The sequence below is a fragment of the Leucopleurus acutus genome (genome assembly GCF_964270905.1).
Source record: "Leucopleurus acutus genome assembly, chromosome: 13".
NCBI classification, from domain to species: Eukaryota; Metazoa; Chordata; class Mammalia; order Artiodactyla; family Delphinidae; genus Leucopleurus; species Leucopleurus acutus.
In genome coordinates, this window is record NC_139155.1 from 67,583,002 (window position 1) to 67,597,452 (window position 14,451).

Below are 14,451 nucleotides of genomic sequence, written 5' to 3' on the forward strand. Positions count from 1 at the left end.
TGGATAGTCCTTGGGGACACCCAAGAACGTGCTGGGGGGCAGAAGTCTGAGGCAGCAGTTGGCTGGTTTATCAACTCAAGTGAAAGAATAGAAAGAATTATGCTACCCAGGTCAGGTCCCAAGGGCTGACAGGGACTTCAAAATTGGGAGCCTCCCCAGTATAGAGTATGTGCCAGTGAGTACCAGAATCTTCTGGGTGACTTGAAAGAACCTCTAGTTCTAGGGACTGATTTTCCAATGGGCAAAATACAGTAGGGGAACCATTTATAATTAACTCACATCTGTTTTAATTTGGATGACGAAGGCTTAAATATGTTCAGCCACCATGGGCTCCTTTGGCATTGGAGATGGAAGGAGGACGAGCTGAAGGCAAGGTCTTCACTCCTTTTCCAACCTTGGGCTCGCTTGCCAGGTAGTGAACACAATCTGGTCCAGGCCTTAGACATCCATGCTGGGCAGAGGTAAGGCCCACCTCGCTCTACCTCCCCTGCCTCCTCAGCCTGGAGAGCTGGCTGGTCTGCATATCTTAGGGCTTGGTCAGTCTTCAGTCAGGAACCTAAAACTCATCACCTGTTCAGCAAAGTGAGGCCACATCAGTCTCCACAGGACTCAGAGTTCTTAGATGCCACCCCAACTCCAACAAGCGATTTCTTTCTCTTGGCCCCCTTTCCCATTGCTTTTATAGGACTTTAAAGCAGCAGTGCACCTGCAGACTTGCATCCATTAAAAAAATATATTTTAAGTTCATATATGAACTTTAAAGTCTCTGAGTAGTGATAAACTTGCAATTTATTTTAACTCAGATCAGAATGTTACCTCTGTAAGGTGGAAGACCCAGGGCAGGGCCAGTCATCTTCTAGTTTTTAATACATGGTGGGACAGAAGCTCTGTCTGGCTCTGACCATTCAGAATGTCCACCAACAGCCAGAGACAGAAATGTCACCTCATTAATGGATGGTGGAAAGGGGAGCACTTTCTAGGCACTCACTGTCAACCCCCTCTTTGTGGCCAGTGCTCTGCTCTAGATAAGGAAATGCTCAGTTCCTCACCACCCACGGGCAACTCAGCTGGCGCTGCGGGGCTGGATTCCAGCCCAAGTTTGTGGGCTCAGAAACCCCAGGTTCTTTCCACCAAACGAGTGGGTTTGAAACTGGCTCTTGTGGCAGTGCTTCAGAGGTTCCCTGCAAAGTGTCATCTTAAAGTTTAAAAGTCGTCTGTAACACGTACACTCAGATGTAAAACATGCATTGCTTAGGCTGCCTGAGACCTCAGGTAAGGCCTCCATTATTGTGCTTGTGTGGGCTTCTGAGGTCGCTGATGCAGAAGGTGCAAGCCTTGTGCTGGGATCGCCACACCCAGCTGCAACTCAGTGCTATGGCTCTCACCATAGTACAGTTTTAGTGATTATAACCTTCGTGTGTTTCTTACCTGATGTATGGAGGATAAGGGCTGAAAGCAGGTATTGGATATTCCTCTTGATCTTTTTTCAAGTATCTACTTCAGTTTTGTCCATAACTAGAGATTGCAGACAACCTATGACTATTTCCACTTATACAGATAAAAATCAGGATTTTTTCCTCTATACTATACCAAACAAAATCAGATATAAATTGGACACTGAGATAGCTCACAACTAACCCATTTGCACTAGTCAAAAATGCTCCCCCCACCACCCTTGCCACCCCACTAGTTTAAGACATAACTTGAACTTAGTTCATGCTATTAACACTTTTTATGTACATGAAAGGTTTAAAAGAAAAACAAAAATACTGCATTACAATATCAAAGCCTTTTGATTTGGGTTACCAGGGAGAGGAGGGCTCACAGTTTAAGCCTTCTGGTAGTGACTACTAAGCTCTTTTCCAAGATTTCTGGTTTGGCTAACTCAAAGAGAACCAGGTTAGAGTAACTATTTATCTAAGGCTGCTTTCTGGAAACCCAAGAGCACTGAGGGGAAGGGGGCAGGAGAGAATGTTTCTTATTCAAATTCTTCTGTTTATTCACTGGTAACCGTGGATGAATCTTTGCTGCTCCCTGAAACTTGGTTTTCTCAACAAAGTATCACAAACTCAAAATGGATTAAAGACCTAAATGTAAGACCGGATACTATAGAGGAAAACATAGGTAGAATACACTGACATAAATTGCATCAATATCTTTTTCAATCCATCTCCCAGAGTAATGGAAATAAAAACAAAAATAAACAAACGGGACCTAATTAAACTCAAAAGCTTTTACACAACAAAGGAAACCACAAACAAAACAAAAAGATAACCCAAAGAATGGGAGAAAATATTTGCGACTGACAAGGAATTAGTCTCCAAAATATACAAACAGCTCATGCAGCTCAATGTCAAAAAAAAAAAAGCAAACAACCCAATCAAAAAATAGGCAGAAGACCTAAACAGACATGTCTCCAAGAAGACATACAGATGGCCAAACGGCACATGGATAGATGCTCAACACTGCTAATTATTAGAGAAATGCAAATCAAAACTACAATGAGATATCACCTCACACTGGACAGAATGGCCATCATCAAAAAATCTACAAACAATAAATGATGGAGAGGGTGTTGGTGGGAATATACATTGGTACAGCCACTATGGAGAACAGTATGGAGGTTCCTTAAACTAATAACAGCTACCACATGATCTAGCAATCCCACTCCTGGGCTTATATCCAGACAAAAACATGGTTTGAAAGGATACAGGCACCCCAGTGTTCGTTGCAGCACTGTTTACAATAGCCAAGACATGGAAGCAACCTGAATGTCCATCGACTGATGAGTGGATAAAGAAGATGTGGTACAACAGAATGTTAGTCAATTAAAAAGAATGAAATGATGCCATTTGCAGCAACATAGATGATGGGCCTGGAGATTATCATACTAGGTGAAGTAAGTCAGAGAAAGACAAATATATTATGTGGAATCTAAAAAAAGATACAAATGAACTTATTTACAAAACAAACAGTTTCACAGACTTAGAGAATGAACTTGGGGGAAGGGTGGCGGGGGAGGATAGATTGGGAATTTGGGATTCAGATGTACACACCGCTATATTTAAAACAGATAACCAACAAGGGCCTACTGTAAAAAATAAATTAAATTTAAAAAAATCAGGAGGTTGGATTAAATCAATGATTTCAGACTTTCATTTTAATCATCGGAGCCTTTCTTCAAATCACATCACATCTTACTTGGAAGCCTAATACTGAATGGGACAGAAGGCTCGCTCCCCACAGAACAGCATGAAAACCACAAAACTACACTATCTAAGGTCCCTCCCCACTACCTCTAATACCAGTATTTCAAGTCCCAGGCCTCTGAAACACAGATGCTGACTCCTGCTGCCCCCTCCTGGCCAGGCCTCTCCCTGTCTCTTGAACAGACTAAGGAGTGGAGCTGTTTTATCCCATGCACCTAAAACATTGGTCACAAGACTGACTAGAGAACCACAGTGGCAAGGGGCTGAACAACTGTTTGTGGGTGAAAACGACATTTACTTAGTTTACATGGTCACAGAGGCTATAGCAGAATCAATGCTGTTACAATAGTGGGCACTACTGTCAGCAGCAACACGACGTTTTTAACCAGAATCCGAGCCTCATGGGTTCAGTTTGCATTTAAAAAAAAAAAAACCAGTCAGGAAGAGTGAAAGGTCAATTTTGAATGCCAGTGTAAAACAAATTTCACTGAAAATACAACTGAAATGCAACTGCTATGAGCACTATAAGAGAAGCTAAGAACTTCGATATGATAAAGTGGTAAATAAAATACAACAGCAGCATTAAAAAACTTTGTCATTCCTACTTCAGAGGGTACCCCTTCCCTTTCCTCCTCATGCCTCCGACAACTGCCTAGTCTGGAAGAGCCCTGTTCAACCAGGGAGGAAGCTGGTATCTGCACAAATGTGCAGCAGATGAACTCCACACAAGGGAGAGGACCAAGGTGTAAGTGTGGTTGTGTACCGGGGGCAGGGAGACTCCTGTTTAAGAGTCAGACGCTTAGGAGCGTAGCCACCTACTCCTGCTAGATGCCTCTCACACATTCTGGTCCTGCCCTCCAGACATCTCATCAGTAACCTCGACTTTGAACAAATGTTCTTAGAAAATGTGACTAGAAATTAAACAGCTGGGACTCCTGCCATATTTTCCAAACTCCAAATGGAGACTCAAGTCATTTTGCTCCACAGTCCAGGTCCATTTTCACTCATTGTTAGCCCTACCCTCAGCTAATGCAGTCGGGTGGGTACAGCTGCAGCCCTGGAGACAGATCACTTGAACAGGTACCAGCAAAATGAGAAGTCCTGCAATAGCACCTTCAAAGCAGCCCTTGTTCTTAAGACATCAGCAGAGGTCATGGCTACAGTTAACGATCTCCCAGCCTCGTGTGCAGTGGCCAAGTATATCAGCTGTCTCAAGGACAGTGGCCTGAAACCATATTCTAGGGTTTATCCTCAATTTCCATTTTGATATTTTTTAATAGCTGGAAATTAACAAATGCGGCAGCATTTTGTTCATTCCCCTTTAAATCCGCCACAGTACCTTTTTAATTCTTAGAATATTATTCTCTGCTAACATAGAAATGAACAATGAGCATATTAGCAAAATAAAGAAAAATTTTCTGTACACCTTTACTAGGAAGTCTCAGTGGATTAAGGCAGTCCTATCATTTTTTGGACTGGGATTAAGGACACCGAAGTACAGAAAGAGGGGAAAAATTCAGAGATGAAGAGGACATCCTGGCATCTCAAGGTCACCGTTAGTACTCCACTGCTTAGACCAAATACCTCCATGTGACAGCCTGAAGAAATCTGACTGTGTCCTCGGATAACAGCTTTTCTTCACATATTGCCCTCTTCCACAGGGCAGTTCCTTGCCTTGACTCGCACTGTGCAGGTCTCACCAGCACCGGGCTCTTCATCTTCCGCAACGCCAGTAACTCCCCCTCTATGGACCCAACAGCGTTGCTAGATCCTACAAGTGTTTTTAACTTGCCAAGGGCTAAGCATTAGCTCCCACGCACAACAGGAGCTCTGTGTAGACACAGATTGGCTGACACAACTCAGGTTTTTACAAATAGGTCTGAGCACAGACTTGGCTCCCAGATGGACTGAAGGGAGCTGAAGTGGCACCTTCTCCTCCCAGAGGACAAGTTAGTTCTCAAACACCTGCCAGATGGCACACACAGCTCTCAGACTGGAACCAACTAAGCTGTTTTTAAGTGCGTGTGTACTTTAGGAAGTGGGTACATCCGGGAAGTGACCTTGGAAGGCTCTCCGGTAGCTCAGAGCAGGTCACTCATCAGAGCCCCCAACTCACCACAGATGTGAGGCTGGCAACCCCAGAGCTGGGCGTTACTCAGTACCTACCTTCCCTCACGAAGAACTGCATAACGTTACGTCCCCCACAGGCCCACGGGATGGGAAGCGTGCCCAAGAGTGACACAGGAAAGAAAATCCACCTCCGCGAAGAACAAGAACTAGTCCGGAAGTGACTAGAAACTACGGCCTCCTCAGCTGGTTGCAGATCTAAGGAGCAGAGGTTCCTCCCTCTGTGTGGGAGGAGGAAGGAGACCTCTAGTTAGGCACACAATCCACTCATCCAATTCAGTTTCTGCCCAAGGTCTCTCTGCCCACCCGTAATTCTCTCATCCAAGACAGGCAGAGCAGAAGGACTTTCTAGCCACCCTCCCCGCAAAACCTCCTTTCAGTCTCCACTGCACGCATGCCTCAGTTCTTACCTGCTGCTACATGTGCAGCTGTTGCTCCTTGCATGGGGTTAAGGGGCCAGAGCACTGGCTAAAATCAAAGCAACAGCAAAAAAAAAAAAAAAAAAAAACAAAAACGAGCCTGGAGGACAGAGGTAGTTTTAATTACTGTTGACACTCAGTTCTTCAGATAAGGAAGAACAGCTGATTGTTAATGTTAAGATGTCAGACTGCTTTGCCTTTTTAGCTTTGGAGATGTTAGTGGCAAAAACCATCGAGGAAATGTGTTGCAGTGTGTGGGTATTGTGGTGCGGCTCCTTGCCAAGGTCCAGAGTTTAAAAGAAATCAGTAGTTTTCCTTTGCCAAAGTCAACTTTCTCAGCAGCACCTCAAATTGCTTCTGTGTAAGAGGGAAATGGGGTGAAGGGGAATAAACCACAGGGAAAAAGAATTAGAACGTGTTAGCAAATGCTACCATGCGGAACACTAAACTTTATTCACTTTATTTATATATTTAACAGTTCTAAAGTATTTACTTCTTGCTTTGACAAAAAATGAAAAATATAGGAGCACTGACCAACTCCTCTTTAGGAGAAAAGGGTTATATATACAGCTACGGAGAGTTATGGTTCCTCCTTTACATACAAAGAAAAATATTAATAAAAAAGTGCTTCATTGATCAAAAAAGGGCTAAGAGCTGCAAGCATTTATTCACACTGTACATCAGACCCAAGAAACCCGTATCGTAACCTCTTGGCACCTGTCACTAGGACCTGCACAATCTTCAGTTAGACTGACTTCTCCCTACCTGCAAGGCCAGACCACACAGAGTGCGAAGAACTTACACCCTGTTTCACTAAATTCAGATTCTGAGCAACCTCCTGCCACTGGGAAGTCAGACGCACTCAGACGCTCTTGGCTTTGCCTGGACTGACAGCTCCAGGGAAGGCTTCTGGGCCACGTCTTATCTACACCCAGGCACACACAGGAGCCACCTTCCTGAGAGACAACTTGCCTTTAGCCAGGGAATTGCTTCCAAAGGGTAAGGAGAGTTCCCAGGCCTCACCCCCACTGCCCACCACAATCGGCCCTGTTACCAGTTAGCAGCTTTTAGCAGAGCCAAGCATGGCCCTTCCCCCGAAAGGGAGGGCAGGCACAAAACATGGATGCCAAGATCACAAAGCACAAACCTAAACTCCTCTCCACTCTTCTCCATACCCACCTCCACCACAAATATTCTTGATTTAAGGCTCTTTTTGGACCCCATCGAAGCTTACTAAGGAAAGGTGCCTTGCATCTCCTACGGGCTTTGTCACTTCTCTAAGGAGCCCTGCAGAGTCACCAAGTGGCCCCTCACTGCTGACCAGCAGCCCAGGAGCAGGGCAGTGGGACCGCTGGGCCCTTCCCACTGCTCCAAGAAGGGGAGGCGGAGGAAGGCTGAGTCTATGGGACATGCTCCCTTCTCCAGACACTGCACTCTGAAAGGCTGATTCTACCCCTAAAGGGGGAGATCCATGATTGGTTTGGGAGTGGGGAATTTTTGGAACCCTGAGTCTGGATTTCCGTGTGCTAGACAAGGAAGAGAGATTGTTTGGGGGACCAGGCCCCAGAGGGGCTTCCAGGCTCAGGGCATACTTTGGCCTTGACCATGGCAGCAGGATACTGCACTCTGGCCAGTCTGCACCCTATGCCTGAGGGTGGGAAGCGCCACACAGCCTGGCTGAGGGGGGCAGACTGTTGACAGTGAGGGGAGCCCTAGACAATCTGGGTCAAGTTAAAAAGAGAATCCCATGGGGGAGAATAGCCAGCCACCCATTCCCAGCCCTCTCCCTGCTTCACGAGTGTACCCCTTCTTTACCTAAACGGGGTGGGAGCGTCTAAGGGGTCCCACTTACTATGTGCCTGTGCCCCTCTCTCCAAACCCCAATCCCATTTATCTGCCTGTGGGATGGGACTAGCCCAGTCCCTCTTGGAAGGGAGAGGGCACCTGGGGCACTGCTCTTAGAGCAGATGCTTTCGGCGTCCTCAGCAGCAAAGGTTTTTCCAATCCAATCAGCTCTGATGTGGCAGTGATACGAGGAATGGTCACAAACGTCAGCATTGGCTTTATTCGCTGCTCTCTATCTCAGGCCTCCACTCCTGACTCAACCAGCCTCCTCCCATCCTGAGGAACTAAGCCACCCCTCAGCATTGCCTGACAGCAGGCAGCTCAACAGTTACAGGGGGCCTGGCAACCTCTGGTCTTCCATCCAAAAAAAAAAAAAAAAAAGACAAATAGGGTACTTGTCTCATTTTTGGAGGCAGAGGGAGGATAGAAAATGGAGAGGAAAACAAATGCGGGGGTGGGTTGGGGAGGGAGAGATCAATCTACAATCCAGTGGTACATCCCAAATTTCCATCACTCTGCACAGTTGGTTCCATGTCCCCATTCCAAAGTGCACGGGCCTCTCAGTCTGCCCAGGCTGTTGTGGGCCTGTCAGAGGAACAGCAGCTTGGCCTCTGCCTGCCCCAGGTCACTGAGCTTCAGTTTGAAGTGGCTGCAATGGGCTTATCCAGTTCAAGGTCAATGCTGGAGCTTGTGGGATGCAGGCTGCTATAACAAGACTTGCACACTCGACTAGGTTCAAAGAGCTGTTGGCTGGGAACTGGAACCTTCTGGTTACAACAACTGGAGCAGAATACGTTCCCACAATTCCTTGAGATGAGCAGAAACAAAAACAGCATTAGTGTCAGCAGACACAGGGTGGAGAAACCAACTTCAGAAGACAGCGCTTCTCTGTACACGATTCAGATATGCCGGAGACTCCTCTAATATCAAACACTCTCATTTGTCTAAACCCACAAAGAAGCCAGGGAGGGAGGGGACCACTCCCCAGCACAATCGCACACCACTTTCACTTTAGGGCCAAGGACCCTGGCTGCCTCACCACTATGGCTCAAGGTTACAAGGTGTCAGGTAGATGCTGCTCAAGAGAGATCCATGAAAACAAATGAGCCCAGGGCAGAAGGCAGCTGCTAGCTCAATGGCCAAGTCTTGGCCCAGGAAAACCCCGTGGCCACACCCACCTGGGCAATGGCCTCTGTGTAGCTTATGATCACAGAGAGGCCAGAGTCCAATGGAACTGCCTCTGAGCTAATCAGATGACAGAAACTCCCAGCCCAGCTGGGGAGTGAGGAGCCTTGCCCAAAGGCTCAGAGGCAACAACAGGAAGAATTGACTGCTGCCATCTAGGACTGCTTTTGCTGCCAGCATGCGAAGCCAGGAGACAAGCAACCAGTGACACATGCTCAGGGTGAAAAGACAAGAGCACAGGTGAACACAGGTGCACACACACACCCTATTAGACAACGATGAGTTGACACTGGGTCACTCCCCTGCCCCCATGCATCTCCAGGGAATATCAGCTCTACCTGAAGGCCTGACTGCACCCAGGTCCCTAGCCTCTCTCCACTCCTCCACTTGAAAGCCCAGCTCTGATGCGCCTGTGCAGCAAAGGTCTGCGCACCCAAACTGATGCCCTTCACAACTACCAGGAAAGGGAACTGGCAGAGGATGAGTTTCTGCTCACCTTACAACCCCACCCCACTCTGGGGAGGCCCTAGAATAGGAGACTCCGAAGAGTCTAATGCAGCCTGCCAAAGACTTGGGGCAAGCATCTAAAAGGAAATCCTCCTCCTTAGCCAGTATCACTCACTACCTTTTCATTTATGCTCCTCAGAAAGGAAACCCACTGCTGGATTAAGGATCACTTAAGCACAGAAGACAGAATACTGAATACCCTTTGGCAACAAAATACCACCGCAAAAGGAAAAGGCTAGACAAGGAGCAATGGAAAGACAGAACTAAAACAAACAAAAGACTTCATCTTCTGGAATGCAGTGAGTACTTCACAACTCTGTTTCTGAAAAGCATGAGTCAGCAACAACTGTGGTTACAGAGAAACATTACCTAAATCTACTTCTGGATGTGTACATTTATTTAACATACCTTCTGGAATTCAGCTTAAAGGCCTGACATGTATTTGATGAGTTAAGCTTTTCTATCTGACTTCTTTCAGGGATCCTGATAGACCCTAAGTGGAGTTTTCCCTTAAGTCTTCAATGCTAACAGTTCTCCGGAAAGACCACCTCTGTTCAGTCCTGGGCTCTTTTTTTTTTTTTTCCTTAAAAAAAAAAGTCATGCTGTTTGACTTGAAAGTCACCGGCATCATTCTGGCATCTAAGTGAATGACTGACCCAAAAGAAATAGCTCTAAAACCCCTCAACTGGCTATTCCACAAGACCAGCGCCTGCTGAAGCACCGCTTCTTGCCATAAGCAAGATGGCTCGGCTGACCTATGCAGTCAGCAGGGACAACCACGGCTGCAACCTGCAGCCAGCTGCTGTGGTCCCCCCACCCCACCCAAGCCCACCTGCTTGCCTGCCTGCACTCCTGCCCCAAAGCTTCATCCCAATGAGTGCAGAGAGGGGGAAATGGTAGCGTTAGTGTGGAGAAGTTACTGTAGGTGTGCAGAAATCACAGACAGGTTGTTGCAAATGCTCACCACGTTTGATCAACACGGTCAATGTCCCTGCAAGGAGGGGAGAAAGAACTCAGAGAAGAAGCCAACTAAAGACATTTGGGCTTGGGGTGAGCATGGGGAGAGATACAGTCCTAGAAGCATCATCACCAGACAAAGGTGGTTCCATTTTCAATCCAGGTCCATTCATGTGGGTGGGCTATGTCACAGTTCAGATAAAATTCCTACCCCAAGTAACACTGAATATCCTCCAGTCACCACCCCAGCTGGGGCAAAGCATCCCTAACCACTCACTACCCCAACCCAGAAGGAAGAAAGAAGTCAGGAGCCTTATGGATTGAAGACTATACCCTAAGCTATTCCCACTAGTCCTCCAACCAATAAGTATGCGGTCAGGGAGAGAAGGTAAGGAGTAGGAAAACGAAGTTCTCTGCCCACAGCAGGAAAACTGTCTTTGCTCACAGCAGCCGTGCTGAATGGGAAGAAATTGTATTCTAGGAATAAGAAATGGCAGTGTGGGTGGTGGTAGCAGTTGCTTCATCAATCCAGGAAGCAAAATAAAAAAGGGACATCATTTTCAAAACTTACTCACGATCACTCTAAAATGGAAGAAAGACACCCAGTGCAGTTCTGCAAACACCAATTTCAGAGGCACAAAAGGTGAGTCAGGGTCCTGAAGACCCTGGGGTCTGCCTCAGAACACTGCCAGCCAGCTGCCTGCATCTTTCAAATCTGCAGGCTCTGTGGACCAAACCTCAGCCTCTACACCCCCAACCACCCCACCACACCCTCCCAGTGGCACCTGCAGTGGTGCTTCCTGCTGGCAAGCCAGAAGGCGCTGTCGCATGCATAGCAGTGGGCGGCCAGGTGGTCAGGGAGCCAACGGGTCATCTGTAAAACGGATGAGGCCAGGTTAGTGACAGGAGATGGGCCATCCAGCCGGAGCCAACAGAGCCATGCTGGGGGCAGCAGGAGTCACAAGGACCACACTGGCTCCAGTGGCACCAGCCCATCAGGTCTGATGTCAGCAGTACAAGAAAGGCGTCCAAATCGTTTCCCTGGAGGGGACTCCAAACTCCCCTGAGATCAAGTGGCAGGCAATAGCACCCTGGGTTGCTATGAGAGCTGGCAAGGCTCCAGTTCATAGAGGCAATGAGGAGAGAGGGCTGGCCTGCTGCATCTCCCTTGCTGAGAAATTCTAGGCTTGATGGGAATTCATAGATGCTGAGATTCAGAGAGGCTCAAGGCTAAGTGTGCTGTGTGGTCATTCCTTAGCCAGGGGCAGGGGGAATGGATGATGGGGGTAGAGAAGAACTGCAGAACAGTTGCATGGGTGGCACTCAGAACAGGGGCTGAGCCTGTACCTCCGTGTCCTGTTTATCCACCTGCTCCCAGCTGGCTTCAGAGAAAATCTCTGTGCTGCAGCGAGACAAACAGTTCTGATCCAGAATGCTTTCCGAGTCAGGAATTGAAGTCTGTTGGCAAACAAACACAGCTGAACAGAATGAACCTGGTCTCCTCCCAGAAGAAGAAAGGGCTTGGCAAAGAAGGGAGCACTGGGGACTTTGGGCGGGCCTGGGTGTTAGGGCTGCTGAATCTCTAGGTGCCTCAGCCATCAAGAATTGGGTTGAGCAGGTTCAGAGACAGGGCTGAGCTCAGCTAGAAGAGAGATACACACATCTAAGGTTATGTGCAGGGATTCTGGAGTGGAAAGACAGGCCTCGGGTTCCAGGAAGTGAGTAGGGCAGAAGTGACCAGGATGAAGTGGGAACTCAGTGTCAGCTGCTTCAGGGGGCCTGTCAGTCCAACCCTGCCACTTACATGTGTGTGTTGAAACTGAGTGCTTTGGGCATGTCCTTTCTCTGAAGGACTCTGGGAAAATGAGAAACCATCATTAGTATAAAGGAAAAACCAAGTCAGTTTGAAGTGAAAGTCATTGGACGAGCCCGCCTTTAATGTACGCTGACTGCTTCAGAGCCAGACTCACACTTGTCCTTAATCACGTCGAGACTGCCTCCTTGAGAACCTCCCCTCAGGTACCACCACTCCGGTCACCAGGCTCCATCAGTGCTAACTCCCAACAGTGATACCTCTCCCCATTTCTACTGCCATCACCTGCCACAAGGTAGGTACAAATACCTGTTTAAAAAGAACTAAACCTTCACAGCTACAGCCCATGTTATGGTTGGGGGGGGGGGGTGCAGCAGCTAATTGTTCACTAGCTACTGGGGTAGGACAGGCACTATGATTTCACAGGAATATTTGACATTGCCCTACAAATACTATTCTGCCCAGGAGTTCACGCTTTTCTCAAGGCATGATCCTCTCTCCGAAGAGAACTGACCAACCACATAGTGAGTGCTCACTCTCTTCCTAATTCTGTCTAGACAGGATACCTGTGGAAAGTAAGCAAGACAGGAAAGAAAAAGAACACTGCCAATCACCTGGCTGAGGCTGATCTCCAGCCTCTCTCAATTCTGGAACTTTCCAGTTCTTTCAGAAATCTGTACAAAGGGCGCCCCGGCTCAGTGTGCCCTGTCTCCTTGTGCAGCTATGGAGGCACCATGGTGTACTTACCACTTCATCCCCAAAGTCCCCATTGAAGCGTAGGGAGCTGGTCAGGTACTGGCTCTCCAGGCGACTCCTCAGCTCCTGGACTTGTTTCTTCAAGGTCTCCACTTCCTGCTGGTGGCCCGACTCAATCTGACGCAGGCGCTGTTGGATAGTGTCCGTGTACAGAGGCATGCCGTCATCGTCCAGGTGGCTGCGGGAAGGCTGGTCAGGGCTGCCAGTTGCAGACGCCCTCCCCGAGTGGCTGTGCAGCCACTTGTGATGCAAGTTCCTCGAATGTAAGTGGGCAGAGCTGCAGCTTGTGGCAGACAGCTGGCGGCTCAGTGAGTCCTTGCTCCTACCAGTCTCCCCATTGGCGCAGTGCCCATTGGGGGTAGGGTACTTCTGGAGGGTACTATGCCCTGGGAGCTGCTCTGAGGCCTTATTTTCAGTCTCTGGAGCACCATTGCACACAAGCCCCTCTTTACATTCAGCTAAAGGCAAGGCACAAGGAGAATGCGCTGGGCTCTGGGTGCTGCTGGGGGAAGTCCTATACACCAGAGATCCCACTTGGGGCCTCTCAGCCAGGCTCCTCTCTGAAGGCCTGGGCTCCATGGCTTGAGGAAGCTCCTCCTTGCCACTGAACCTGCCACTGCTTACCCTGGCAGGTAAGCAAGGTCTATCATGGCCTTGGGGACCACTTTCTGACTTCACTTTATCTTCCACTAACATGTCCATGGAACTATCCGCATTTGGTCCTCTGGTCTCAAATGAAACTTGGGAGGGCAGAGAACTTGACTGTGAGGTACCAAAGCCAACTTTCACATCTACTGAGATTGGAAGGACTGCCTCCTCCCTGTCCTGTGTGATAGCTCCTATTCGAGACTGTTCCACAGGGACCTCCTGGGCATCCTCTCCCCGGGGCGGCTCCTGGAGAGAACTGGGGAGAATACTGTGCCCACCCTGCTGCTCAAGAATACCCTGTGAGAGCACAAGAAGGCTGGTGCCTGGATGGTGGCTCCTTAGAGCAGCATCACCCAGTTCTGGCTCTTGATGAAGCACAATGGTTGGGCACTCAGGGGTCTTCCCCCTGCTCCCCTCTTCTAAAAGAGCCTCCTCTTTGACCTCCTGCATCTCCCTGTGGGCAGGCTCCTCTACCCCACTCTCCTCTTTGGTGGCCTCTTGCAGGATATTCTCCATCTGCCCCTCAGCTACTCCAGCTGCAACAGACAGCTCGGCGCCACCCAGCACTTTGGCTGGCTTCCCCAGGCTGTCAGGATCCAGAAGCTCCTCTCCAGGACCAGCCAGAGTGCTCAGTTCCAGCGAGCGACGGTGCTCCTGCCACTTCTCATTCAGGCTTGGGTCACTGCTGCGCCGGCTGGCTAGAGGCACTGTGTTCTCGCAGGCGGTAGTCAGATTGTCAAATGATCTAGTCTTTGGTAGCCTAAAGGAAGGAGTTTGGGGGAAATGAGAATATGAGGTTGTTCACAGGGAAGTAGGAGACAACAGGTTTTAACAGGCAGTCATTTCATAAATGGCTCCATTACGGCTACTCAAGGAGCCATGGCGCATCTGGAGTAAGGCTCAGACTGCAGAAAGGCAGAGCTCCAGGATGAGTACTTCTATTCCTCTGGCACCATCCCTACCCCATGCCCAACACATACAAATA

General features: G+C 48.4%; 1 protein-coding gene and 1 long non-coding RNA gene across 9 annotated transcripts in view; one reads left to right on the forward strand and one right to left on the reverse strand.

Moving 5' to 3' along the window:
* Positions 1–14,077, forward strand: part of LOC309970665 — a 51,645-nt gene extending 37,568 nt beyond the window's left edge. For all 4 annotated transcript variants that reach the window (XR_014326693.1, XR_014326694.1, XR_014326695.1 and 1 more), the window contains 4 exons: positions 9,432–9,591; positions 12,101–12,357; positions 12,904–13,081; positions 13,971–14,077. This is a non-coding gene — a long non-coding RNA (uncharacterized lncRNA). The remainder of the gene's footprint in view (positions 1–9,431; positions 9,592–12,100; positions 12,358–12,903; positions 13,082–13,970) is intronic.
* The window catches only part of MTMR3 (myotubularin related protein 3), a 144,481-nt gene continuing 130,037 nt past the window's right edge, over positions 8–14,451 (reverse strand). For 4 of the 5 annotated variants that reach the window (XM_082853129.1, XM_082853132.1, XM_082853131.1 and 1 more), the window contains 4 exons: positions 12,810–14,226; positions 11,597–11,707; positions 11,035–11,123; positions 8–8,407 (listed from right to left, as the gene is read on the reverse strand). In XM_082853129.1, the coding sequence (XP_082709255.1) occupies positions 8,236–8,407; positions 11,035–11,123; positions 11,597–11,707; positions 12,810–14,226 (1,789 nt within the window). In that variant the 3' untranslated portion in view covers positions 8–8,235. The remainder of the gene's footprint in view (positions 8,408–11,034; positions 11,124–11,596; positions 11,708–12,809; positions 14,227–14,451) is intronic. The other variant, XM_082853133.1, reaches the window with a different exon arrangement.